Consider the following 25,836-nt stretch of genomic DNA (forward strand, 5'->3'; position numbering starts at 1 on the left):
TCTTTCCAGGTAGGAATCATGCCCCCACCTAAGGAATTTTACCTTCTGGCATTATGTAAGACATATCTGGATGGCACAAATGTCTATGAGCAATGGAGACGCAAATTAGAATGTTTATACAATAGATGTAACCAAACCATAGACTTCACATTAAAAGATAAGTTTTAAAATTTCCTTCAAACATTTCACTTCACACTACTAATCTTAATTTTGGAGAAACTGGTACCACTTTAAAATTTCAGTGACAGGATGTATGCTCTGATTCTCCTCATTCAAACACAATGCTGCTGTTTATCCACGGAGTAGAAAAAGAAATACTTTTTTTCTTGGTTTTAAAAAGTACAGCATTTGGGTTACTTTTAAAACCCATGGTTGAGTAACATTCTGTATTATATTTGTGACTCACTCTCAAGTGAAATGTCACCGTATACCTACTCTTCTTTTTTAGGTGATAAATAATAAAATATTAGAACAGAACTTTAGTTATAAAGTTCCTTATAATTTACAGGGAACAAGTCCTTCTAAAATAAAAATTAAGAGACTCTGTCATCTTGTTTTTACATTTTTATGGTTTAGAGCCCAGGAAAAACTAACTGGGTCTGAGGAGGTATTAATCGAAAAAATTTTTTTCTTCACATTGTTACCCCAGTGTCTCCCAAAACAATAAATAAGACACCTGAAAACCTTCCTGAAACTTTCTGGTAACCGAAATCTTCTCTCTCTTGATTGGATTTTGGATCCTACAGGTTTATCTATCTTTCAAAACACAAACTGTACTCTCATGATCTCTATGTTTTACTGTATATAAATTTTGGCTCAATAAAAAGGTTCTCTAAACCTTTCTGCAAACTGCATTTCAATATCTATAATCAGTGGTCCATCTCAGATCTGAGTTTTTCACGGGTTATTAACAAGATCCTAAAGCCAAAAAGAATTCCCCCTACCCAAAAGCCACGGACTAACCTCCCCACCTTGCCCCACATCCTCCGGACATTTTCATCTCAAATCCGTCTTCGAATTGGAATTGCCCAAGATAAGAAATTCCACACACCTCAACTGACTGAGAAGGCATCTTCAGTTTGGTGAGCTTGGCTTTGGCAGGCACTTTCAAATCTGTTTTTTCAAAGGTCTGCTGTCGATAGTCCTCCGGCAGTGGTTTCAGTTCAGGGGATTCACTAGGGGCCTGATCTTGACCATCCATGGGCCGGACATAAGCCGTGGGCTTCTGCTGCATTGCAACACTTTTTGAGGGGAGGGAGGGAGGTGGAAATGTCTGAGAAGGCGGCTGGGCAGGGGCCACCAAACTGTCTTGAGGGGTCTCTTTATCATGGACTTTCACTGCTAGGTCCTTGGGAGATCTGGCTGGGCAATAGCCTTTACTGTTATTGTTGCTGCCATGAACCTTGCTGCTTCCTTGCGCCCGGGAAAGAGTTTGCTGGTTGGAATGTATAGGTGACAAAGGGGGAACTGGGGAAGGCAAAGAGGAGATTAAGGGAGAAAGCTCCCTCTCTGGAGCCGAGTCTGTCACTGAAACACAGTGGTCTCCGTCAGCTCTTCGGTCACCTTTCTTGTGATGACTAGAGCCGAACCCCTCCTGACCAAGGCAATCCTGGGTCAGGTGCTGGCTGTCTGGTGGGCCGCAGCTTTTGGCATGGAGACTTGGCATTGGTTCAGTCCTTGGCTGCGCCATCTTTGGATTGTGGCTAATGTTGCCAACAGAAAGTGGTCCAGATGTAGGAGTGTGAATGGACTGGTGGTGGACACTAGTGTGGAAGGAGCTGGATGGAATGCTGCTCCCTTTGTCAGGAATTAAAGGGTATTTCGGCTTTCCCAACCTATTTTCAGAAGCATCCAAGCGATGAGTGTGAGACTTAGTACTAAGGAACTCCTTCACTTCTTCGTAGTTTCCCAACATGTTCTGTATTCGACTAGACAACTCATCACCTTTTGCTGTCTGAAAAAAAGGAGAATTTGAGAATGAAAAAAACTAAGGAAAACTGCCATTTAACAAACCATGTTATATAATACTATTAAGGAAAAAACTCTGAACTTAATGTATGACATGTACAATTTAATGTGCTATTTTAACTCAATTCCCCTGTTGAGAAGACTATCATGGATACATATTACTAACTGTAGAAGACTAGCATTACAAAAGAAAACCACAAACTTTGGTAATTCTGACTAACAACGCTCAGAGAATTTTCATACTTTGTTTTCAAAAATCTCTAGAATAGGTTAGAATAAGTTATCTTATTTTCACAGCTGTGACCCTTGTTCGAACTCAATTATACTGAATTGTTTCATCACAGGGTTCAATATTGTGATAAATCAGGTCTTCAACGTCTAGGATTCAGTAAATACCTTGTAGGGCTCTCCAAAAAGGGGAATCTTTTCAGGAAATGCCTCTTTCTCTTGGTGGGCTTCCTGGTTCCGTCTTTCCTTCTCTCTAATTCGAAGCAGGTTTCTGTCGTCATTGTACAAACTGTTTCAGGTGCCACAAAAGAATGAAAACAATAAAATTTATCAGTCTCCAAGTTTTGTCATGCATACATACATGCAAGAAGGGAGGCGAGGACAAGTCTGGGAAGAAGCAATGATAACGGCTGTGATTTAAAGAAAGCCTAAGTTCCTTAACCCAGCCATAGGCTGAGGCCTCAGTCACTTGGCTGTGACCCTCCAGCCTGGGGTCCTGGCTCCCAAAACCCAAGCATTCACTCTGGGCCATGGTCTCCATCATGGCTCAGGACTGGTTCCAAACTGAACAGCCTTTTATAGGCAGCAGTGGAACTGAGACAAGATTAATGATATTTTTATTTTCAGCTTGCAAAATATGGGGTAGAGGTAGAAGCTTTTCATCTGCAGGAGTCAGCAGGATGTGAACTTTAGAAAGGCTGTTTTCCTGGATCAGTAGCGTACATTTTGAAAGATTAAAATCAAAAGGCTTATTTCATAATTAAAAGATTACCAGGCACCCAAAACAGCATTTACTTTCTCAGCCTACTCTACTGGGAGTGTCTTGGCATGTAAACCCCACAAAAAATGATTTTTATTTCTCATTTCAAACGTCAAGTATGAGAAAATCCAATTATAGATGTCAGCTCTACCTACAGAGAACGCTTTATAATCTGACTGCCCTACTTAAAACACATAAAAATGTATCCTAAATCATCAGCCCTGGCACTAAAGGGGTTAAATGGCATTCACCGAGAAACAAATCCGAGATGGAGACCAAAAGTAGTGCAGTTTCAGCCAATGCATAAACCAAAAGTGGGCCTGCCTCATTGTCAGCACCATGGGCCACTTCCCAGCCCTCACATGCAATGTATGATTAAAAAGTGAAATAAGAACTATAAAATGACTTCTGTCTTCATTGACTTGCTCCTAGGGAATCTACTGAATGTTTTCGCCCAACGCCGTTTGAACAAACAGGAAAATATCTGATTGTCTAGTTAAGGCTGTCGTTCAGTACCTTCGGAAATTCTAGCCCTGATGTCAGACGCCCTTCCCCACCCCCTTTCCTGGCCTCTTTGCCCTCTTCTGACTTCTCTTATTTCCTCTGACAAGAGCCTACTGGTCTCCCTGCCTCCCCCACATCTTATCCCTTTAATTCAGCCTTCTCACGAAAAGAAACCTGATTTAAGGCCCTGGTTGTCACATCACTATCCGTATTTTAAAATAACAAGCATTTGATGGCTCTTTACTACTGCAGAATAAACTCTAAATTCTTGCTTTGGCATTAAAATTCCCCCGTAATCTGATGCAGATCTACTCTCTAGAAATTATCTACTGTCCCCTTGCAGGCCTGCCACATGCATTCTACTTGACAGTCAGTCAGTCACGTCCATCCCCTGAACATACCCTGTAAGGCAGCCTCTTGCTCTAATTTCCACCAGGCTCTCTTTACTGAAAGATAACCAATTCTTCCAGAGCCAGCTTCCCTAGGAAGTATGACTCTCTTACAAACTACCTCTATATTCCAGTCAAACCTGACTACTCCCCATTCCTCAGTGATATCCTAGACGTTGATGCTTTCATTCCAGCCACAAATTTCCACTGCTTCTCTCTCCACCACACACCCCCATCCTTAATTTTCAGCTTCCGGCAATCTCTGGAATGATTCAAATGTCACTTGCTCTAAAGGCTTCCTCAAATCCACCAAGTATGTGCTTACCTAACACCTCAATTAGTTTTCTCTCCTCCTCCCTTCTCCCCTAGCATGTGAACTCCACCAGAAAAGAACCTCCCAAATTTAGCACCTCTCTTGGTGCTAAAGCATGGTACTCTGCATAGAAGCTAATCATTAAATACTTTTAGATTAAAAAACAGCCACTACACTTACATATTTTTATAAACTTACAACTCTTTAAAAAAGATTTAGCTCTGGAAGACACATGCAAAAATTATTTTTAAAAATCATCTAAAAAGTAATCTGGTATTTCTATATCCTTTTAATCTATGGGAGTAGGATGCACGGAGAGAAATTAGCTGCCTGACTGAATTCACTACAATGTGGTAAATCATTATCTCCTTAGGCCAGGCGCAGTGGCTCACGCCTGTAATCCCAGCACTTTGGGAGGCCGAGGCGGGTGGATCACGAGGTTAAGAGATCGAGACCATCCTGGCCAACATGGTGAAACCCTGTCTCTACTAAAAATACAAAAATTAGCTGGGTGTGGTGGCAGGCGCCTGTAGTGCCAGCTACTCAGGGGGATGAGGCAGGAGAATTGCTTGAACCCAGGAGGCGGAGGCTGCAGTGAGCTGAGATCGCACCACTGTACTCCAGCCAGGGCAACAGAGCAAGACCCCATCTCAAAAAAAAAAAAAAAAAGAAAGAAAGAAAAAATTATCTTCTTAGACCTGTGTGTATCAAAAACTTTTCCTGGATGATGGATATTGCAATATCAGATTTTAAAAGAACTCTTAAAACCACAAAGTTAATAATTTATGCTAGTCAAAATACTGAAAAGAAGCTGCTGCTGAACCAGAAACTGGTTGTGGAATCTTCTGTAATGAAGTCTGAGTCTCACCTGTTTCAGACAGTTAAACTTACTTCTGGTTGGCAGTAGCACACTGGACTTGATGACACTCAATTCCTTTCAATTATTTTATCATTTTGGTAATTCCTCTTGTTGGTTCAAAAGATCATATGCCATTAGCATATAACCATAGAAGCCAAGTAAGCAGGTTGATTAGGAAATAACTTTTTCCTTCAAACTTGTTTTATAGCCACTTTGAGCCAGTTTGCAGGGAAAAGCTAAGCAGGCAACCATCCTTTGAGCATCTAAGCTTCTCTTCTCCCAAACTATCCAGTGTATGCACCTTGCAGCAGGCAAGACAGGCCGATGGGTGAGTGGGTGGGGGAAGCTTACCATGGGCATGTGCTTGTCTGCTTGGCTATTCTCACCACTAAGGGAGTTCCCTCTCTGATACGCCACTTATAACAGCAGAGCCCCTATAGCCGGTCAGTGTTCACAGCCTTAGGCTCCGCTTCACAGGGCAGAGCTCCGCCCCTTCTAAATAAATGCTACCTTTGTCTCAGAGGAGGGAACTCCAAATGGCAATTCTCAGTCTAGGATCCAAAAGGGAGGGTGTGAACAGTTACACCTCAACTAACAGGCTGCTCAGAGTCCTCAATTTTCTCATCAATTCCACACACTCAATTTTCCTTTAACGAAGTTACGTTACTAAAATATTTTTAAATCAATCAACTCAGCCTTGTATTAGCCTTATTTCAGCATCAGTTGGGTTTCTCCCATACTTTCAGATTTTCATTCCAAAATATTGAAAATTGCTAAAGAAATAACCAGAACACAAGCCATTCTTTCACAGAATTCCTAACATTGGTTTATTACTATGTGATTCTAAAATCAAGAAGTCTCCCACAGGGAGGAAATCCTATTAAATTAAGGATTCTAGTTAATTAAGGTTTTACTTCATTAGTGTCAAAAAATTTTTTTAAACCCACATTAAGATTTTATCGGCAGACATGTAATTCTACACCTATTCTGAGACAAATTTTCTTTTTATGATTCACCATCATCCTTCAACTAAAAGCCCTATAAGTAGTGAGGTGAAAGAAGACATCATGGATATCACTGGTAGGATGAGTTTTATGAGGTCCAGGCTTTGTGAAAGAAACTTGCTCTCCCCACACTGTCCAACAACTCCCTCTTGGGTGGAATTCACAAAAGCTCCTGGGCAGGGCAGAGGAAGACCTAAGAGGCAGGAAGTTCACAGAGTAGAGGTAGGCTTTGAGCCCCTGCTCTGGGTTGCCTCCTTTCTCCTTGCAACTAAATTGTTTTGCCAGTCACATTAAATAGCTTTCTGGTTTCTTGTTGCAAATTTGCAACGGCTTAGGGAACGATCTGTTAAAAGCTCCCAGGCAAATCTTGTGTGATTATTTTCTTTTTCTTAGTTCCATTTTGAGATAAAGGAATATGAAATTTTAAAAATAAACCCACTATTCATACCATGAGTAAGCCTTTGTCCAGCCTATACACATCACTGTTTAAACCAAGGTGTGAGGAAGGAAGGGGCAGATGGGAAAATTTTTTAATGAGGGAATTTTAGGAAGCGGCAAATGCCCTACATGATTCACAAACTCTGTAGTAACTTTTTTTTTTTCCCCAGATGCAGTCTCGCTCTGTCGCCCAGGCTGAAGTGCAATGATCTCAGCTCACTGCAACCTCTGCCTCCTGGGTTCAAGCGATTCTCCTGTCTCAGCCTCCCAAGTAGATAGCATTAGATGCACCCGACACCACGCCTGGCTAATTTTTGTATTTTTAGTAGAGACAGGGTTTCACTAAGTTGGCCACACTGGTCTCGAACTCCTGACCTCAAGTGATCCACCCACCTCAGTCTCCCAAAGTGTTGGGATTACAGGCGTGAGCCACCACGCCCAGCTGTCAATAAACACCTTTCAATAACTACAAGTTAACTGTCACTTTAATAAAGGTGGCTTTTTTTCCCCCAGTCCTGTGTTAAGGAAAAATGCATCCCAACATCAGCCTGGCCATTCTTTCCCACTGTTCTGAATAGAATATAGTGAGTTACAAGTTCTCCTTAGCTGATTTTAGATGGTACTTTGCATTACCTAAGAGGTTCTCAAACCTCAGTCAGTCAGCTGGAGGGTTTGTCAAAACACAGATCACAGAGACCTACAGAGTTTCTCAGGTAGTAGGCCTGACATGGGCCCCAAGGCTTGTATGTTGAACAAGTTTCCAAGGGATCTCCAGGGGTAAAAGACAGCACATACTTTTTGGGGCTCACCAAAATACAAAAGCAATGATAACAGCAGCAGCAGCCTGCCCAAGGAATGGCATCACTTAACATGTTAGTCAACACTGATTTTGGCACTATCACATCAGTTTTCTATTTAATTTTCACAACAACCCTGTGAGAGTGGGATTATTAACCCCATTTTCCAAGTGAAAGAAAGCTAGCTCAGAAATTGACTTGCAGCCGGTGGGGGGTGGCTCATGCCTGTAATCCCAAAAATTTGGGAGGCCAAGGTGGGAGGATCACTTGAGGTCAGGAGTTCGAGACCAGCTTGGCCAACGTGGTGAAACCCTGTGGCTACTAAAAATACAAAATATTAGCTGGGTGTGGTGGCACGCACCTGTAATCCCAGCTACTCGGGAGGCTGAGGCAGGAGAATCACTTGAACCCAGGAGGTAGAGGTTGAATTGAGCCGAGATCGTGCCACTGCACTCCAGCCTAGGTGACAAAGCGAGACTCCATCTCAAAAAAATAAATAAATAAATAAATAAATAAATAAATAAATAAATAAATAAAAAATAAGCAGGGCATGGTGGCTCACGCCTATAATCCCAGCACTTTGAGGGGGCTGAGGAGGGTAGACTGCCTGAGGTCGGGAGTTCGAGACCAGCCTGGCCAACATAGTGAAACCCCGTCTCTACTAAAAATACAAAAAATTAGCTGGGTGTGGTGGCAGGCGCCTGTAATCCCAGCTACTAGGGAGGCTGAGGCAGGAGAATCGTTTGAACCTGGAAGGCAGAGGTTGTTGCTGTGAGCCGAGATTGCGCCACTGTACTCCAGCCTGGGCAACAAGTGCGAAACTCTGTCTCAATTAAAAAAAAAAAAGGGCGAGGGGATTGACTTGCTCACAAATGGTAGACCTGAACATTCAAATGCCTGGCAAGAAAGCTTATACTCTCAGCCACAGTTCTGCTAGCAAAGCTGTCAGGCTGCGTTAAATAGGGCAGTGAAGACAAAGAAAGAGTGCTAAAGTGTGCTAACTTATAACCATTCATATTTTCTTAGTCTCAAAAAGGTACACATCAACAATTTAGTATTATCTCTGCCGGCAGGGTCATCTCAGAGCCACAAAATTGATGTTTAGTTAAATTGATCCATACAGGCCTGTCCTTGAGGAAGGACCTAACAGAGGACCCCTTTGAGAGAAGGATGGCCGACGGCATGAAGCTGCTCTTTCAGTTGTAAAAACTGTAGGCCGGTCACAGTGGCTCACATCTGTAATCCCAGCACTTTGGGAGGCTGAGGTGGGAGGATCACCTGAAGTCAGGTGTTTGAGACCAGCCTGGCCCACATGGCAAAACCCTGTCTCTACTAAAAATACAAAAATTAGCCGGGCGTAGTGGCACGTGCTTGTAATCCCAGCTACTTGGGAGGCTGAGGCAGGAGAATCACTAGATCTCAGCTGCAGTGAGCCAAGATTGCGCCACTGCACTTCAACCTGGTACAGAGCGAGACTCCGTCTCAAAAATAAATAAACAAACAAACAAACTGTGTTACAATTCTTGTTTCAGAGCCTCTGACGTGCCCCTGGGAAGGAGGATGCAAAGTCTAACCACTCCACAGACACCATGAGTTTTACTGGAAATCTGCAAAAATCTATTTAAATAGGGAACTAATTCTCCTTTCAGTAGCCAAGTTCTTGCCTTCAGATCATATACTACTGTCCACCATCTTTGAGGTTCAACCTGATGTATCAAAAGATCTCTACAGAATCCATCAAGCCACCTCCTCCACATTTTTATTTTAGTTAAGTGAACTAGAAATGGGGAGAACCACAGGCTTCAGTGTCCAGTGCCTGATGAGATCAGTCACATGTGAAAACTCACCTGCAGAACATAAACACTCGAGCCATGAGAGGGGGACTGTGCCACAGATGTTTCACTGACCGAATCCACTAACTCAGCACAAGAGCTTGAATGAAGCTTTGAAAGCTAAAACATGCCAGAACGCTCTCATTTTCGGAAAGGTGGTGAAAATCCTGAGGAATTCAGAGCTGCCTGTTCAGCCCCTCAATACAGTCATTTCGTCAGCCCCATGCTGGGGCCTGTCAGGGCACATTTACTCTGACTTTTCAAATGCTTCTTGGGGGTAGGGATGGATGTGTTTAAAGTATTGTGGTAAAATGTAAGAAATCACAACTCTGTAAGGATTAGTGAGAGTGATTCCTTTTTCTCTTTCCTTCAAACTAAAAAAGGAAATCGCATATGTGGATGAGGAAAAGATAGTAACAGAAAGGCCCAAGTTGGGCGTGAGACGTGGGGCAGTGTGTTGGCTCTGGTATCATCTGGCTGTAAGCACCTTCTCCCAGGCTGGAGCCCATGGGCCCTGCTGCTAAACTAGGTTAGTCATGCGGGATTGCTGAATGCCATTCGGTGCTTCCATGGCAACTCACGGCCCACAGGGCTGGCTGTGCACAGCTGACTACCCATTTATCACCCTTGACTGGTCACTTCACATAGGCCTTCCTCTGATAGATGTCACCAACTCTCTAGAATTCCAGTTTAAATTTTTAACTCTCTCTTGAATAACAGAGTGTGATTTCTCCTATATATTTATCTGCATAAGCATGGAGACATCTGGCAGGAAGGAAAGGGAAAATCCTAACAGTGTACATTAACTCTGGAAAGGATTAAGTCTTATTACTGTTTAGAAGCACTATGCCATTCTGATTTGAATGTACAAAGGATAGAGCAACAAATACACACAAAAGTTGGGCAATCCCAGCTTAGAGGATGGTGAGATAGAGATCTGTCACAAACAGGGAGGCAAAAAGGCAGGATGCTAGGGTTCTTCCACACCATGTAAGTGACTTTTTATTTTAAAAGCCACATCTCAACTTTCTAAGTCCATCTTTTGGCCTTTTGTTTCCACATTCCCCTATTCCTACCACATAACATGCGGGAAACATTTTTCACACATTGGCTTTATGAGAAAACATCAATATACCTCAAAGCACAATATTAGTTTGACTTCCAAATACAATTTAAACATGAGAAATCAAAGTGGCTCCATGTCTAAAGGCAGGATAAAATGTTGCTTCAAAGAAGGGAGATTTTTTTCGTCTCTCCATCCATGTGAAAGAATTTGTAAGAGACTTTCTCATAATAAAAATCACTCAGCTAAATCGTCCCAGGGTTTTCACTCTCAATAACTAACATGAATAACGTTCTTAAAATTTATAAAGAAAGTAATTAGAGACTTAATCCTAAAAGTCTTACAATCTGATTTCATATTAAAAATATCAGCCAAGTACAATGACAAAATAGCACGATGTCAGTTGTTTTCCTGGAAAATCCCCCAGGGGATTATCTCAATGCATTAGCACTCTATGCTACTCACTTCTGTTTGCCACAGACGGTTCAGTCTTATTATAATTTATTATAGTATTTATTTTTAAAGTTTTATGTGACCCCATTCTGCAAAATTAAATCAACCTTGAAAACACTGCCCACATAACTTCTTGCCATTCTCTAGGAGGGTGATACATGACAGTGAAATTTACATTCTTGGTACCCATCATAAACACTCTCCACGACTCAGAGCCAGTAAGATATTTTGCATATCTTAAATGCATCCTGCAAGTTTTAAATTGAGAAAGACTCTACACTTGGGCAAACGTGACTAAAAAGTCACATCAATTCTAAGGAGAGACATGTTAATTTACCTTTCAAAATGAACTTGCCAGGTACTTCTGTATGCCTATTAATATGCAGCAAAGGTCTGAAAGGATACATTTCACAAAAACCTACCAAGCAGGGCCAAGAGCAGTGGTTCATGCCTGTAATCTCAGCACTTTGGGAGGCTGAGGCGGGCAGATCACTTGAGGTCAGGAGTTCAAGACCAGCCTGGCGTATATGGTGAAACCCTGTCTCTACTAAAAATACAAAACATTGGCCAGGTGTGGTGGTGGGTGCCTGTAATCCCAGGTACTCGGAAGGCTGACTCAGGAGAACTGCTTGAACCCAGGAGGTGGAGGTTGCAGGGAGCCGAGAACGCGACACTGCACTCCAGCTTGGGTGACAGAGCAAGACTCCATCTCAAAACAAAAACAAAAAACCTACCACCAAGCAGCATGGGATTAGGGTGCAGAATGTTAAGTGGTGATGTGGTTTGGGGAGCATTTTTTGTTAACGTTGTTTTTAAATTCTTTTCATGATGAGAAAGCATCTATTATTTGTATAAAAGTTCTGATTAAAAACTAAAAGAGCCTCATATACTATAGCAACATCATATTGGGTATAAAGAAGTACTGGAGTGTTAATCATTTTTGCAGTAACTCATTAGAAGCTCTGAAAACTGATTTTGGGTTCTGAACTCAGTCTTAGATTGTTAGCAAGTAATTTTATATCCATCTGCGTAAAGCAGAATCTCAAATTAGCTGGGCATGGTGGCACACTCCTGTGGTCCCAACTACTTGGGAAGCTGAGATGGGAGGATCACTTGAGCCTAACAGGCAGAGGTTGCAGTGAGCCGAGGTCACGCCATGCACTCCAGCCTCAGCGTTGGAGCAAGAAGCTGTCTCGGGGGGGGGGGGGGGGGGCGGGGAGAGACGAAAAAAAGCAGATACTTGCTGCCATATTAGAGAATATGCTCTAACATTCAAACACCAGCAGAGCTGATGTTTTTTAACTGGGGTAGTTAGTATAACCCATTTTGTTTCTCTTAATAGACCTCATAAGTCTATTTTGAGAGGTATTTTTTATCTTACAGATAGAAAAACACAAGAACTTGTCTTCCTCATCAATTGGTTTTTAAGGGAGAGTAAGGAAAACTGTGTGGTTGGGCATACATAGCTCCAACAGAAAAGTAGGATGACAGGGGGAGAGGAGACAAATGAGCTAATGTATTCCCATGTGCAGCACACCAAGCCTCTCATCTTCCAAACATATTTAAAAAATAAAAAACTAGTACTGAGTGAGCAAGGCCAGCATGTATATAGAACAATTACACAAACCACACCAGTGAAAAAAAATCACTTCTCACCTCAAAAATCTGGCAATCTATAGCTAGGGGTTAATAAAACATGTCTTTATGTTATATGCAATGTCAGCATATTGGTGTCACTGACAAATTTCAGAAAATTCAGTCCCTGAGACTGATGTCAAGTGCTTACCAGCAGTCAAGCAAGGGCATATACAGAAATTACCCTCCACAATGGCAACAGAGATAAAACAACTTTTTAAACCTGAGATAAAGTCTGTCACCTAACTAGTTATTTATGTCTCCCCTTTAGTTGTAAAGGCCCCTGGTGAGCACAGCTGCACAGTGCCTCGTTGGCACTGCTCATTTGGCACCAATCAGAAATGTGGATAGGTGTTGGCTCTTCTCCTGCTCTTCTAGTCTGTACTAGGATCAGAGTGCTGGCCTCATTACCAGGCCACTCATGTCACACTATCAACTGACCCTGAAGGACCACATCCCATACCTGCAAAATAATGAGACTGGTGAAAGTCTCTCATGACAGCCACAAAAATTAAAAATCCTACAGTCACAAATTAAGAATGTAGACAAGCAAGCTTAAAGTCTTTTTCTTAATGCTTTCTTCCTTTAATTCATTCCCCAACTTTTAAAAAATGTTTTGGGTATTATCCTCTTTCTGGGTTGTCCATCTCCACAAAGCTGTGTCACTGATTTTTCTAAAAATCATAAATCTGATCTTGTTATTCACCTACCTAAAACCTTTCTGGGAGCCCTGGTGCCTGCAGGACTAAAGCTCCTATTTTTTTTTTTTCCCCCCCTTGGGACGGAGTCTTGCTCTGTTGCCCAGGCTGGAGTGCAGTGGCGTGATCTCCGCTCACTGCAAGCTCCACCTTCCGGGTTCACATCATTCTCCTGCCTCAGCCTCCCGAGTAGCTGGGACTACAGGCGCCCGCTACCACGCCCAGCTAATTTTTTTTATTTTTAGTAGAGACGGGGTTTCACCATGTTAGCCAGGATGGTCTCGATCTCCTGACCTCGTGATCTGCCCTCCTCGGCCTCCCAAAGTGCTGGGATTACAGATGTGAGCCACCGTGCCTCCTGGGTGAGTATTTCAAGCAGTACTTCTGCCAGCCTCAGCCCTCCCGGGTAAGAGCACCTTTCCTGCGTTCTGCCTCACTTTCTACCCTTTAAGCACAAGGAGCAGGGAGGCTCTGGGAAGCACAGATCTTCTCCCTGCCTGGTCTCTAACTGTTGCCTTTCAAAAGTCTTCCTCAGTATCACTGCCTCCATTTCCGGGATACCTAGGCTGTCTATGTTTATATTTACCCAAACTAGATAGACTTTATATATGTGTGCCTACAGATTTTCCTTATTAGACTGTGAGCTTCTCCTTAAGGGTACAGACTATTCTGAGGGTTCCTTACCCAGCACAGTGCTTAGTAAATCCGATGCTTAATACCTATCTTTGACTGAAATAATTATATTCAAGCATTACTCAATTTCCAACGATTCAGAATTCTGAATTCTGCCAGTCTATTTATTATCTAATGACAAAATGTGACTCATTGTCTGATACCTAAAACTGATTTTACCAAAATCTTTTACCCATCAAATGACTCAAACCTAGAAGGCAGGCTGACAACACCCTTTCCTAGATGGACCAAGAAAGTTGCCTCAGCTAACACCATGTGTTCATCAGTTGATGTTACATGTTTTATTCTTCAGTTTACCACACTTATTAATTAGTCATAAAACCCCAAGTGCACTACAGTAAAAGAAAAGGTACTATGTTTGGGTAACACTTAAGAGAAAATACACATTTAGTTTTAAATCAACAGATTCAGAATAATTTTAGAAAGCTACCTCTAGGACGAAAACTTGGACAATAAACAAATCTCTCCATGCTGCTATAAATGCATCATGGGGAACAACACAAGAAAATACAGGATCCAGAGAGATAATTTTAAATGCCAGGCAAATTAAGTGGTCCTTCCACTGCTGAAAGCCCTCCACAGGTTTGCTATAGCATTCAAAATTAAAATCCAGAAGCCTGGCCAACAAGGCCCCATTCCCAGCACACTCCCGAGATCTAGCATCCTTCCTCCCCCTATCCTCCCTGGAATACTAGCCAGACTGGCTGCCTTTTCATGCCTGGAGCAGGTCAAGCTGTGCATTGCTAATCCCCGTTTGCATGCTCTGTGCCTAAAGCTGAGGAAGACTGGCTCTCTCTCCACTAATATCTCAAGTTATAACTATCGGCTCCTCAGCCAGTCCCCGCCACCAGCAGGTGCTCTCCAGCACTTCACCTTTCAATCACCATCTAAAATGATCCTGCCTACTCACTCATCTGTTCCGTCATCATCTGACTCCCCGCACCCATCCCAAGGAAGAATGCAGGTGGCTGCAGGTCAGTCGCCCCTTCCCTCTTGATCCTATTTGCCGAGCACTAACCCATCAGGCCATATGAATATTGGTTGAGTGAGATTTTGCACATCTAACTCTACATACAGATCCAGAGACTCAATAGTTTTTTTAAATACATTTTGAAGTTAACAATTTAATAATACATTTTTTAAAAACCAGGCAGTTATGAAGAACATTCTCTAAACTGATTAAAACATCAAATTTTCAAGTCCCACACAGAAAACAAGAAAAACAAATTATTCCCAAATTCATCTTGCCTCAAGAAGAAACTGCTGAAACATCCCCAAGGCGATTTTAAAAGGCAACTCTTCTCTCAAATTATTCAGGAGCAAATTTGGTTTTAAGAAATGACTAACTTCTACAGCCCATACGAGATCAAATGTACTAAGTGAATATACTGTTACTTAATTTAAGCACCAGATAATCCCAAACATACACCAAACTGAATGAGGTACATTCTATAGAACAGCTTGGAACACAGGACAGGATTTACCATTCCAAAAGGAAGAGTCCCTCCCAGCCACTGAACTTCTAACGCACACATTCCAGAGAACCAATTGCACCACATACAATAAGAAAAACCTTTGAAACTGGGCCAATGTACCAAGCACAGCTTCAGCCAGAACAAATGCTCAGCATTCAGACTTGCTAACCAGCAGCAAAAAGCAACAGGAAAAGGCTTACACTTGGAAAATGAAAGGAAAAGCAGTGTCTGTGTATTGATAAGAACAGTGGGGAACAATAGGATATTAAGGAAACTGGCAAGATGCAACTTATTTCTCTAAAGAATAAAATATTAAGAAACATTTATTCTTGTTTTGTTTTTTGAGACAGGGTCTCACTATCACCCAGTGCAGTGGCACAATCATGGCTCGCTGCAGCCTCCAACTTCTGGGCTCAAGGGATCTTCCCACCTCAGCCTCCTGAGTACCTGGAACTACAGGCATGCACCATATCATGCCCAGCTAATTTTTAAGTATTTTTGTAGAGATGGGGTCTTGCTTTGTTGCCTAGGTCAGTCTCAAACTCCTGGCCTCACGCAATCCTCTTGCCTTGGCCTCCTAAAATGCTGGAACTACAGGTGTGAGCCCCTGCACACAGCTTGAAACATTTATTGTTGAACTGAGTACACAGGAAGCCATCAACACATTTTTCAATTACTGAATAAACCAAAAAAAAATTGTAGGGCTCCTCCACTCTCCACTTCAAGCTCATTCCATCATGGGAGAGTATATCCAAAATTAAATTTCAAGGATCCTCCATCCCCCCAATCAACAACTGCTATGAGGAGAAACCACTGGCAATTATATTTTAAACCTAGTTTAAACAGGCTGCTGTGGACACATTCATACAAAGAGATAAACTTCCTACAACTGAGAATTTTCCAGGCTCCTAGCAAACAACACATGGACTACAAAGCAGATACCTAACCTTATTTGCATATTACACAAAGCAGAGAGCAACAACAAAAAAATGGAGGAATAAGTTGTCCATATAAATGTTTTTAAAAAATCATCAGTGCTTTTCTTTATATCTTGACCTTGGTTATCTTTCCCTTTGGTTATTTAATTACACACACCACACTTGTTTCTACAGAAAGAAAGCTTAATGTCATAAAAACTAGAGGCAGTTTCATTTTGTTCCATTTCATTCCACAGACATTTCAAGTAGGAAGAACAGGGAGATTATTATAGAAGAAGAAAGCTGGAAACATCTATTGGTATTTTATATGGTAACAAGCAAGAATTACATGTTTCTAAATATTCTCATTTTCATCATAACCCCAGCTCACCTCCTACTACCCGCTGTAATTGGCATCTCCTTAAAGCTAAACAGTAAGTCATTGTTTTTCTGGAGAAGTCTCCCTTCATTTGACCTCTGCTAAGCAGTGTTGTGAGCCTTACAAAGCTTGTCAGGATTCTTTGGGCTGGATTTTGGCCCAGCTATCAACATTTATATGCAGAATATATCATCTTTTCACCATCACTACCAATAGGCAGTTCACTTACATAAAACAAAGGGTATTTATCAATCTTAAAGCACATCCCTCTAACCTTCAGCCAACGCTAAAAAAGTAGAATCTGAGACTTCAATTAATTAAGAAAGACATGCACTTGAGAATTTCTAGAGTCCTTAATAATGTTAAGTTCTTGATAAGTCTGTAAAGTTTCCATTTCTACTCTCTGAAAAGCAGACACTAATATATCCACTGCAAGTAAACAATAAGGAAACATTCAAAATTACCAGATACACTGTGACAATTTATATAAGACCTGTTTATAAAATAATTTCTTCAAAACAGAATTGTATTTTGAATATTATTTACGTCAGTTGAGAACAGGAATGCATTTATCTATGGCTTTCTGTACTTCAAGGTCGTAAGCCTCACAGAATGAGAACAGAAAAGCCCCTTATTTCCAGTAAACATTGACTTCCTCTTATGTGCTAGACCTAAGGATAAAAGGGTGAGGGATTCCACAATTTAGCGAGATACACAAATGAAGAAGGAGGAACAACAACAAAAAAAAACCCAAATGCTAAGATAGTAGAGGTTGATTACAAGTGCTAAAGGACTAAGGAGAAAAACAGGAACTCTAAATGGAGGAGCCTGGGGTGATTTAATTAATTAAGAGCAGGGACATCTGAGCTGAATCTTGAATGATGAGCAGAAGTTTCCAAGAGAGAAAGAGGCCTCCACCCCAAGACAGCACTTAAGTTCGTAGGGGAGTGATCATTCACCATAGGGTGTCTGCATCCGTCTTACTCCAGATTTCTCACAGGATGGGTCCGAAAGCATGCCTGATAATCTGTGGGGATGATAACGTCTTGCAGCCACCCACTCCACTGGTCTGGAGCACCTCAATTATCTTTCAGAGTCTGCAATACCCTCCTACCCCCACCCCGGACAACCGCCTGTGGGCTTTCCTCAGCCTGAAACAACGATCTCAAATTACTGTGCACGTGGAAAACTGTCAGTTTTCGGGAAATGAACCGAGCGTGGATGTGGGAGTTCAGAATGCAAATACACTTAACTGGGGCCTCAGATGATCACACAAAGAAAACCGATCACTATTCCCAGACCCCTTTTGATCCTCATTGCCCAAAAGAGGCTCAATCTTGGGAATGCGAGTCACTCAGCACTGGGTCTGCACAGAGCACCAGGACGCTGGTTACACAGAGCTTTGCTGTGAAAAGTCTGGCCTAACCTCCTAATTCAAATGATTTTACACTGTTTTCAAGACTTCCACATATCGTTCTGTTTGCTGAGCCAACATTAACAATGTGAAATGGAATGGGGGGGAAAAAAGAGCTCAGTGTAAGTTTTAAACGAATATTTAGTTGCATACTCCCACCCCTAAACTGTTCCCTTATTTCCTGACATGCTTAGACCAGTGTTTCAGACTTATAAGTAAAATTAAAGAAGGGTAAGACTGCCAGTGGCAAAGGGGGGAGAATTTTTTTAACCATTCATATTTAACATTGGCCAATCTTTAAATTTCAACTTTAAAATGTTCCTTAAAGTTAGCAAGAAATAAAAAGATGGGCTAGCCCAGGGATTGGCAAACTATGGCTCGTGGGCCAAATCTGGACCAGCTACCTATCTTTATAAATAAAGATACATTGGAACATAGTGATGCCCATTTGCTTACATATTGTTTATGGATGCTTTGATCCCACCACAGCAGAGCTGTGTAGGTGCAACATAAACCGTGTGGGCTGCAAAGCCTAAAATATTTACCATCTGGTCCTTCACAGGAAAGGTTTGTTGACCCCTGTACTAGTCCCTAAATTAGTAAGAAACACAAGGGGTGATTTTTTTTCAAGTTCATTTAAAGCCTAAAGGAATAGGGACTGCTTCTGAAATAACTTATTGTAGAATATACAGTCTTTCAGTGACAGCAATTTCTCCTTATCTGCCTTCTTGACTTCAGGGAAAAGATGAAAATCTCCACTCTTCTCTCTAATTATCTCATTTAAATGTCTTTCCCCCTTATTCCAAAAGATTAGCAAAATGTGACGTGTGATGGAAAGTGTGCCAAGCAGGCAGCCTCCACTCACTGTACAATGTCATCCAACATCTTCAGGACTCTTCCTCATCTCCAAAACTTGACCTTTTCACAATACCTCCAAGGTGTTGTGAAGTGTGTGCTGATGGAAGTGTGGGAAACCCATGAGGTATGAAACCATTCCAGTCACTGTTCTGGCTGCATCTTAAAGTGAATAACGGACTTAACACTACAATTCTTTATAATTTGAGGATAAAATAAATGGAAACGACAGGATATACGGGAGGCAGCACAGCAAAAGAAAACACTAGGAGACACTCTGGGATTAAGAACTCCCAAGGCACAGGGAGTCCATCCAACTTCCCTGTGCTATCTACTCCAGCAGGCGGGTGTGGTTTTTGGAAAATATGAAGAATTAAGCCAGTGGCTGCTATTAAAGGTCAGAACTTAATGTTCCTCAAATGTCCTGATTCTTTAAAAGTCTAGTGGGAGAATGCACTGCTAGATCTGAATACCTTTACGTACATAAAAAGACATCTGTCAGGCTGACAGTGTAAGGAGGAAACAGGTTGACAGTCTTCATAACGTTAAACCTGTCTTCAAATGGAGGTAGTGAAACTCTTACATATTCTTATCACCTATTGCTTCCCATTTAAAACCTCTATGCCCCACCTGCACTCAGGGAGACCTTGTTTCCCCTTATAACTCTAGCCTAATCACAGATTCCCAACTATTCTCTTACAATAAAGTAGCTCAGAAACGGCTACAATATTTATATCAAAGTTTACCAAATGCTAGAGGATAACAGAATAAAAAGAAACAGGTAACATACATCCAGGTATCTGACAAATTACAACCTGCCCAATTTCAGTATGGGGCCCCTGGTTATTTACAGACCCACCATTAATTTACCTGGGAGGACACTCACTCACCCCCAGATTTCTCTCATTGTGGCCAAAAGGAAGCCTTTGAGAGCCCTGGCCATGAAATAAAAGACCCCACCTGTGTAGGATGACAGACACCAACTAAGGCCACTTCCTTTGGGGACACTCCACCTGCCTTCCCACAACTTCAAAAGCATAACACTGGAAGAACACAATCCAATAGTCCTAGCACTTCTCTAATAAATGCACTGCTAGAGTGGCAGGGAATTATTTAGTAATAGTTACATTCTGTCACATGCATTTTACTGTTACCCAAAAATGGGGAGGTCTTAGACATGAGTCTCCACTTTTCTTCAGTGTGAGAAGGGGTGGTTCTAAAAAATTTATCTTTAATTCTCAGCAAGAGACAACCTAGGTGAAGAAAAACGTACCTTAATCCAAGAGCTTTGGTCTGAGACCTCAAGAAATTATTTAAATAATCTCTACAAAATGAGGTATTATCAAGCACATACAACTCATCCAACAGGTTTTTAAAAATTGAAATGGCACCCTGAGAGGAAGAAAAATAAAACAGGTTACGTGTTTGTTTACTCATCTTCTAATCATCTTCCCAGATATACACCAAAAAATAACCTGAAGAATAGTTCCAAATCTTACTAGGGTTATGAGTTACACAGATGCATGCACTATCAAAATGGGCCAGTACAGTTAAAATCTGTGCCTTTCACTGAATTTTATACCAAAAGAAAAAAAAACTTAAAAAATACTGAACTTTAATGATATACAAGCTATTTACGGGACAGTATACTCCCCCCAACTTATATAAGTATAAACATACATTAAAGGATGGACACAGCAACAAAGAGATGAATATATGGTAATGCAAGTAAAATAAAATGTTACTACAGACTGAGCATCCCTTTATCTGAAATGCTTGGGACCATAAGTGTTTTGGGTTTCAATTTTTTTTTTTTTTTTTTTTTTTGGATTTTGGAACACTGGCCTTTAGCATTACTAACCTTAAAATCTGAAAAATAAAATGCTCTAATAAGCATTTCCTTAGAGTGTCATGTCATCACTCAAAAAGTTTCAGATTTTGTAGCCAGGCCTAGTGGTGCACGCCTGTAATCCCAGCTACTTGGGAGGCTGAGGCAGGAGAATCACTTGAACCCCAGGAGGCAGAGGTTGCAATGGGCCGAGATCACACCACTGCACTCCAGTCTGGGCGACACTGAGACTCACCTCAGGAAAAAAAAAAAAAAAAAACCCAACAGCAACAACAACAACAAAAAGTTTCAGATTTTGGAATGTTTAGGATTTTGGATTAGGACTATTTAACATGTACTTATAATCTGGGAATAAGGCTTTTTAATGTGAAATTCATTAAACTTTTCTGAATGTTTGAAAATGTTCATAATGTTAGGAAAAATAACCACAAGAATAAACTATTAAATTTGGCCAAAACACTGTGGTAGGATCATTGTGTGCCCCACATTTTTCCAACAGACTCTCCTCTCTCCTCTAGGGTATTTACAGGCTTCTGGTTAAATCTCAGATTTTAGCAGAAAGGAGTAATTTGGAAGCACAAATTTATCTATGAAATATCATAGCAAATCTTTGGAAGGAAAGGAACTCAAGAGTGGTCCTAAACTTGTGAGACACATGATTTCATCAGCTGTCAGCAGAACTGAAATAGCAGAAGTGTGCATGTTACATGTGTATCCGTGCATGCACGCCAAGCAAAACTAGAGCCCTTACCTAACACCTTCAAATCTTTCTCTGGCTTCTGCTTTTTGCTCTACTGGGAAACTACAAGCGATCTAGTAGAGACACATGCATACATTTGTAGGAGTAAGTTTCAGATTTCCACCTGGAAAGTTTTCAGGGTAATCTCCTTAGCAGCCACTGTGAAGGCTTAATTCACCTTCCCTCATTTCCTCCCCCAGTATTCATTCTTTAAAATATACTTTTCCCTACTTGAGAATTCGGCTGTTTGTGAAGTTTCAGAAAGTTAATCTTCTCTGGTTCTTGTCCTATTTCTTCCTGTACTGATTTAGGGCCTATAAAGAAACCACTGGAATCACATTTCCTTCTTCATATTTCAAAGTGTTTTTCCTGCAAGTGCTTCCCCACAAAATTACCAAGCCAGAAAGCCTTGAGCTTTTAGGAAGGATCGAGAGTCTATGGTTCTATTTCATCTAGTTTGAGTTACATCTGATATATAAAATATGAGAGAACAAGATTTTAGAAAAGCATTTTACATAAGTAAATCTGTAATACAATAGGTAGTTACCTTATATGTACCAATCTCCCTTTGCCCATTATTTCTCCTCTGAGCTAGTTCCAAATGCTGCTGCAATCAGCCTCCTCCCTGCAGACATGCTGAGGAACCATGTCATTCGAAATTCTTTCCTTGCTCTTTTAAAGTCCGGCCTCAGTTCCCTACTAACGGGCCCTCCTCACCTCCAACTTCCCTACCACTTCCTACTACAGAGCAACTGGATGGCCACTCAAGGTCCCCACACAGAGACTGCTGTTTGTCAGTCTCCTGCCACGACTTTGTTGAAACTGAAGGAGGCAGAGAGGAGGCTGAGCAATATGCCACAGGATGGAACATTTTGGTTACCATCACAGTAAATGAATAGAGGGAATGGTCTCGGCAGGGCATGGTGGCTCACACCTGTAATCCCAGCAATTTGGGAGGCTGAGGCGGAAGGATCGCTTGAAGTCAAGGGTTCGAGACCAGCCTGGCCAACATGGCAAAACCCCATCTCTATTAAGAGTACAAAAATTAGCTGGGTGTGCATGGCAAATTTTTAATTTTATTTATTTACCTATTTATTTATTTTGAGACAGAGTTTCACTCTTGTTGCCCAGGCTGGAGTGCAATGGCATGGTCTCAGCTCACTGCAACCTCCACCTCCCAGGTTCAAGCAATTCTCCTGCCTCAGCCTTACAGGCATGCACCACCACGCCTGGCTAATTTTGTATTTTTAGTAGAGACAGGGTTTCTCCATGTTAGGTCAGGCTGGTCTCAAACTCCCGACCTCAGGCGATCTGCCTGCCTTGGCCTCCCAAAGTGCTGGGATTACAGGCGTGAGCCACTGTGCCCGGCTGCAAATTTTTAGTTTTTAATTACAGGTACATGCACCTGTAATCCCAGCTACTCGGAAGGCTAAGGCATAAGGATTGCTTGAACCCGGGAGGCAGAGGCTGCAATGAGCCGAGATCATCCCACTGCACTCCAGCCTGGGTTATAGAGCAATACTGTCTCAAAAAAAAAAAAAAGCATGGTCTCTGGAGTTAGTGAAGGATTCAAACCTAGGCTCTGCCACTTCCTAACTGTGGTTCTTTGGGTAAATCATTTACTCACTAAATGTGGTGGTGAGGGGTAGGGTAAGGCTGTGTAACCCACAGAGCACCCAGGAGTGTCTTGCACATACTGTGTCCTAAGCAAACATAGGTCAAGTAACTGACACCTGGGGCCAGCATGATTTAGGGTCTAATGACAATGTACAGATGCTCTCTGAAACACAAACATCCCCACGCATAGGAACTAGGGGAAACCTGCAGAGCGAGAGTTCTCCACTATTGACACTTGGGGCCAGGTAATTCTTAGTGGTGGGGCCGTCCTGTGTATTGCAGGACGTTAGCAGCATCCCTAGCCTCTATCTGAGATGATGGTAGCACACCCCCCGCCCAGGTGTGACAGCGATATCTGTCTCCAGACATTGCCAAATATCCCCGGGATAGGGGAGGGTAAAATCTCCTCCCCTGTGGAGAACCACCCCTGTAGAGAATGAGAAATATTCCCAAAGTCACTGTGTTACTTCTCTACTGGGATAGCAGCCACCACAATAATGCAGGATGGAAGGAACTGACATGGGAAATCTTTGCCAATGGCTACATTTATGACAGGCACCTCTGAGATCCTGTCACTACCAGGTACAGCCAACAGGGCAAGCCATACACTCTCTAAGCCTTAGTTTCATCCTCTCTAAAATAGAGATGATAATTGTACCAAAAAGTTTTGGGCTGTTGTAATAATTACATTAACTAATGCAGACATAGTGCTGAGCCCAGTGCCTAGTGTTCAATAACTGTGAGTCATTATTAATGAATGTACACAGCTGGAGTCCAAGTGCTGGCAAAGGAACACAGGCTTTGGTGCCCCTTCCCGCATTCTGCCTATGCCTCTCGCATTACATCCCTTTCCTCCCTAAAAAGGGAGATAACTCAATACTAAACACAATAGATGGTCACTAGACCTGGCAGCCTATGGAGCAGGATAAGAGAACCTCAGGAAAAAAAGGGATCCCAAGAATGGCATAAAATGTGGTATCTCACAGCAGAGGTGAAGGGATGCATGCATTTCACACTAAAAATGAAGGGGTGGAAAAATATTTTATTCTAAATATCAGTTTTTTCTAAAGAAGCAGGATCGGGATCAGGATCGGGACCGGGCACAGTGGCTCATGCCTGTGATCCCAACACTTTGGGAGGCCGAGGTGGGTGGATCACTTGAGGCCAGGAACTTGAAACCAGCCTGGGCAACATGGTGAAACTCCATCTCTACTAAAAAAATACATTAAAAAATTAGCCGGGCATGGTGGTGGGCACCTGTAATCTCAGCCTCAGGAGGCTGAGGCAGGAGAATTGCTTGAACCCAGGAGGCAGAGGATGCAGTGAACAGACAGCACCATTGCACTCCAGCCTGGCAAGACAGAGCAAGACTCTGACTCAAAAAAAAAAAAAAAAAAAAAAAAAAAGCAAGATCCTAAAGGAGGAGGAAGGGTAAAAGGGATTTCACACCTTTTATACAAAAAGGTTCCACCCACATACATCCCCTGTCCCAAATACTGCTGGAGTTCCCCAAGTTACAAATACCCTACAACTACAAATCATCTCTCTCCAAATTCCCCATGCAGTAACCAAGCTGGAGAAAAGGCACTGACTTCCCAGAGGCTAACGCTGGGAAACACTGACCTCACATTTCTTCACTCTGAGAGGAATTTTACACATACCATGTTTCCCTACTCTCATCCTCTTTGTTTCAGTTATAGCTCAGTTTAGAGATAAACAGACACCCCACCCATATTCCATCTTCTATGCCTTCCTTTCCTCCACCAGTAAATCAAGGGTCACTGGCCACATGGATATATGTATGAAGGGCAAGGAAGACATTTACATGTAAGTCTGGTGTAGATCTGAAGCTGTGTATCAGCTGTCACTTGCCATGAGCCTCAGTTTATCTGTATAATGGCAGTGATAAGCTCCGCTTTGCTGATTAAATGATACCATTTTGCAAAGTTCCTGGCTGAGAGATAAGAACATAACAGAATGCTCAATAAGTAATTGCTTAATAAACGACTGCTATCACCATAGATCAAAATTATACATAATCCTCTGTCCTTAAAAGTGCCCAGGTTTACCAATGGAAATGCCCCTGCCCCAAAGAATCCATTTTTTCCAGTCTCCTCCAAGTAATCCTAAAGATCCCTTACACCACTCCTCTTTCTCCATCCACAAAACCCCCTAAAGGTAAAAGCTAACACAAGTATAGAACGAACCGTCTTGTTTAAGCATGGTTTTCATGCTTTATTTCAATGATTGCACCGTTTTCCATTATTATTCCAAATGTTGGACATTTTGGCACAAGTTAAGAAACATTCTGGCTCTAGCCTAGGGCCTAACCTTCATCACATGATTTTCACTGCTGCTTCTGCAAAACATTTTCTATGTCCCAAACACATTTTTGGAAGAAAATCAGTTAGTAAACTGGAAACTATCTACACTTATTTTTTTTTAATTTCCAACACCTATTGAAATAACTACCCACTCTAGCCAGTTCGGCCATGAAAATATAGTGAAAAAAGTCATTTTTGAATTAAAATAGAAAATTTCTTCTCAAATAAATGAATAATTTAAGTGGTTCTGTCCTTCAGTTTAGGCACAGTTTTTATAATAAGTCAATAAGTATAGAAGTATCTGAATTTTCTATTTCTGATAATTTAAACATAAATTAGGTTAAAATTTACAAAGTTAAAAGGCAGTTACCACAAATCCATTCATTTCCTTGTCAATTTTTAAATGAGACTGACACCAAAAAACAAAAACTAAATAGAATTCTTCCCCAGCTAATTTTACGATAACATTGAAAAGCACAGTTATAAAATGATTTCAGCCTGCTGGGCACAGAGGCTCACACCTTTAATCCCAGCACTTTGAGAACCCAAAGTGGCAGGATCACCTGAGTTCAAGACCAGCCTGAACAACAAAGCAAGACCCCATCCCTACAAAAAAATTAAAAATTAGCTAGG

General features: G+C 41.7%; 1 protein-coding gene across 8 annotated transcripts in view; it reads right to left on the bottom strand.

The window, feature by feature from the left end:
- The window catches only part of AFF1 (ALF transcription elongation factor 1), a 209,231-nt gene that overhangs the window by 93,595 nt on the left and 89,800 nt on the right, over window positions 1-25,836 (bottom strand). For all 8 annotated transcript variants that reach the window (XM_055297056.2, XM_055297052.2, XM_055297054.2 and 5 more), the window contains 2 exons: window positions 2,365-2,485; window positions 1,052-1,954 (listed from right to left, as the gene is read on the bottom strand). In XM_055297056.2, the coding sequence (XP_055153031.1) occupies window positions 1,052-1,954; window positions 2,365-2,485 (1,024 nt within the window). The remainder of the gene's footprint in view (window positions 1-1,051; window positions 1,955-2,364; window positions 2,486-25,836) is intronic.

The sequence above is a fragment of the Symphalangus syndactylus genome, chromosome 10 (genome assembly GCF_028878055.3).
Source record: "Symphalangus syndactylus isolate Jambi chromosome 10, NHGRI_mSymSyn1-v2.1_pri, whole genome shotgun sequence".
In the NCBI taxonomy this organism is placed as follows: Eukaryota; Metazoa; Chordata; class Mammalia; order Primates; family Hylobatidae; genus Symphalangus; species Symphalangus syndactylus.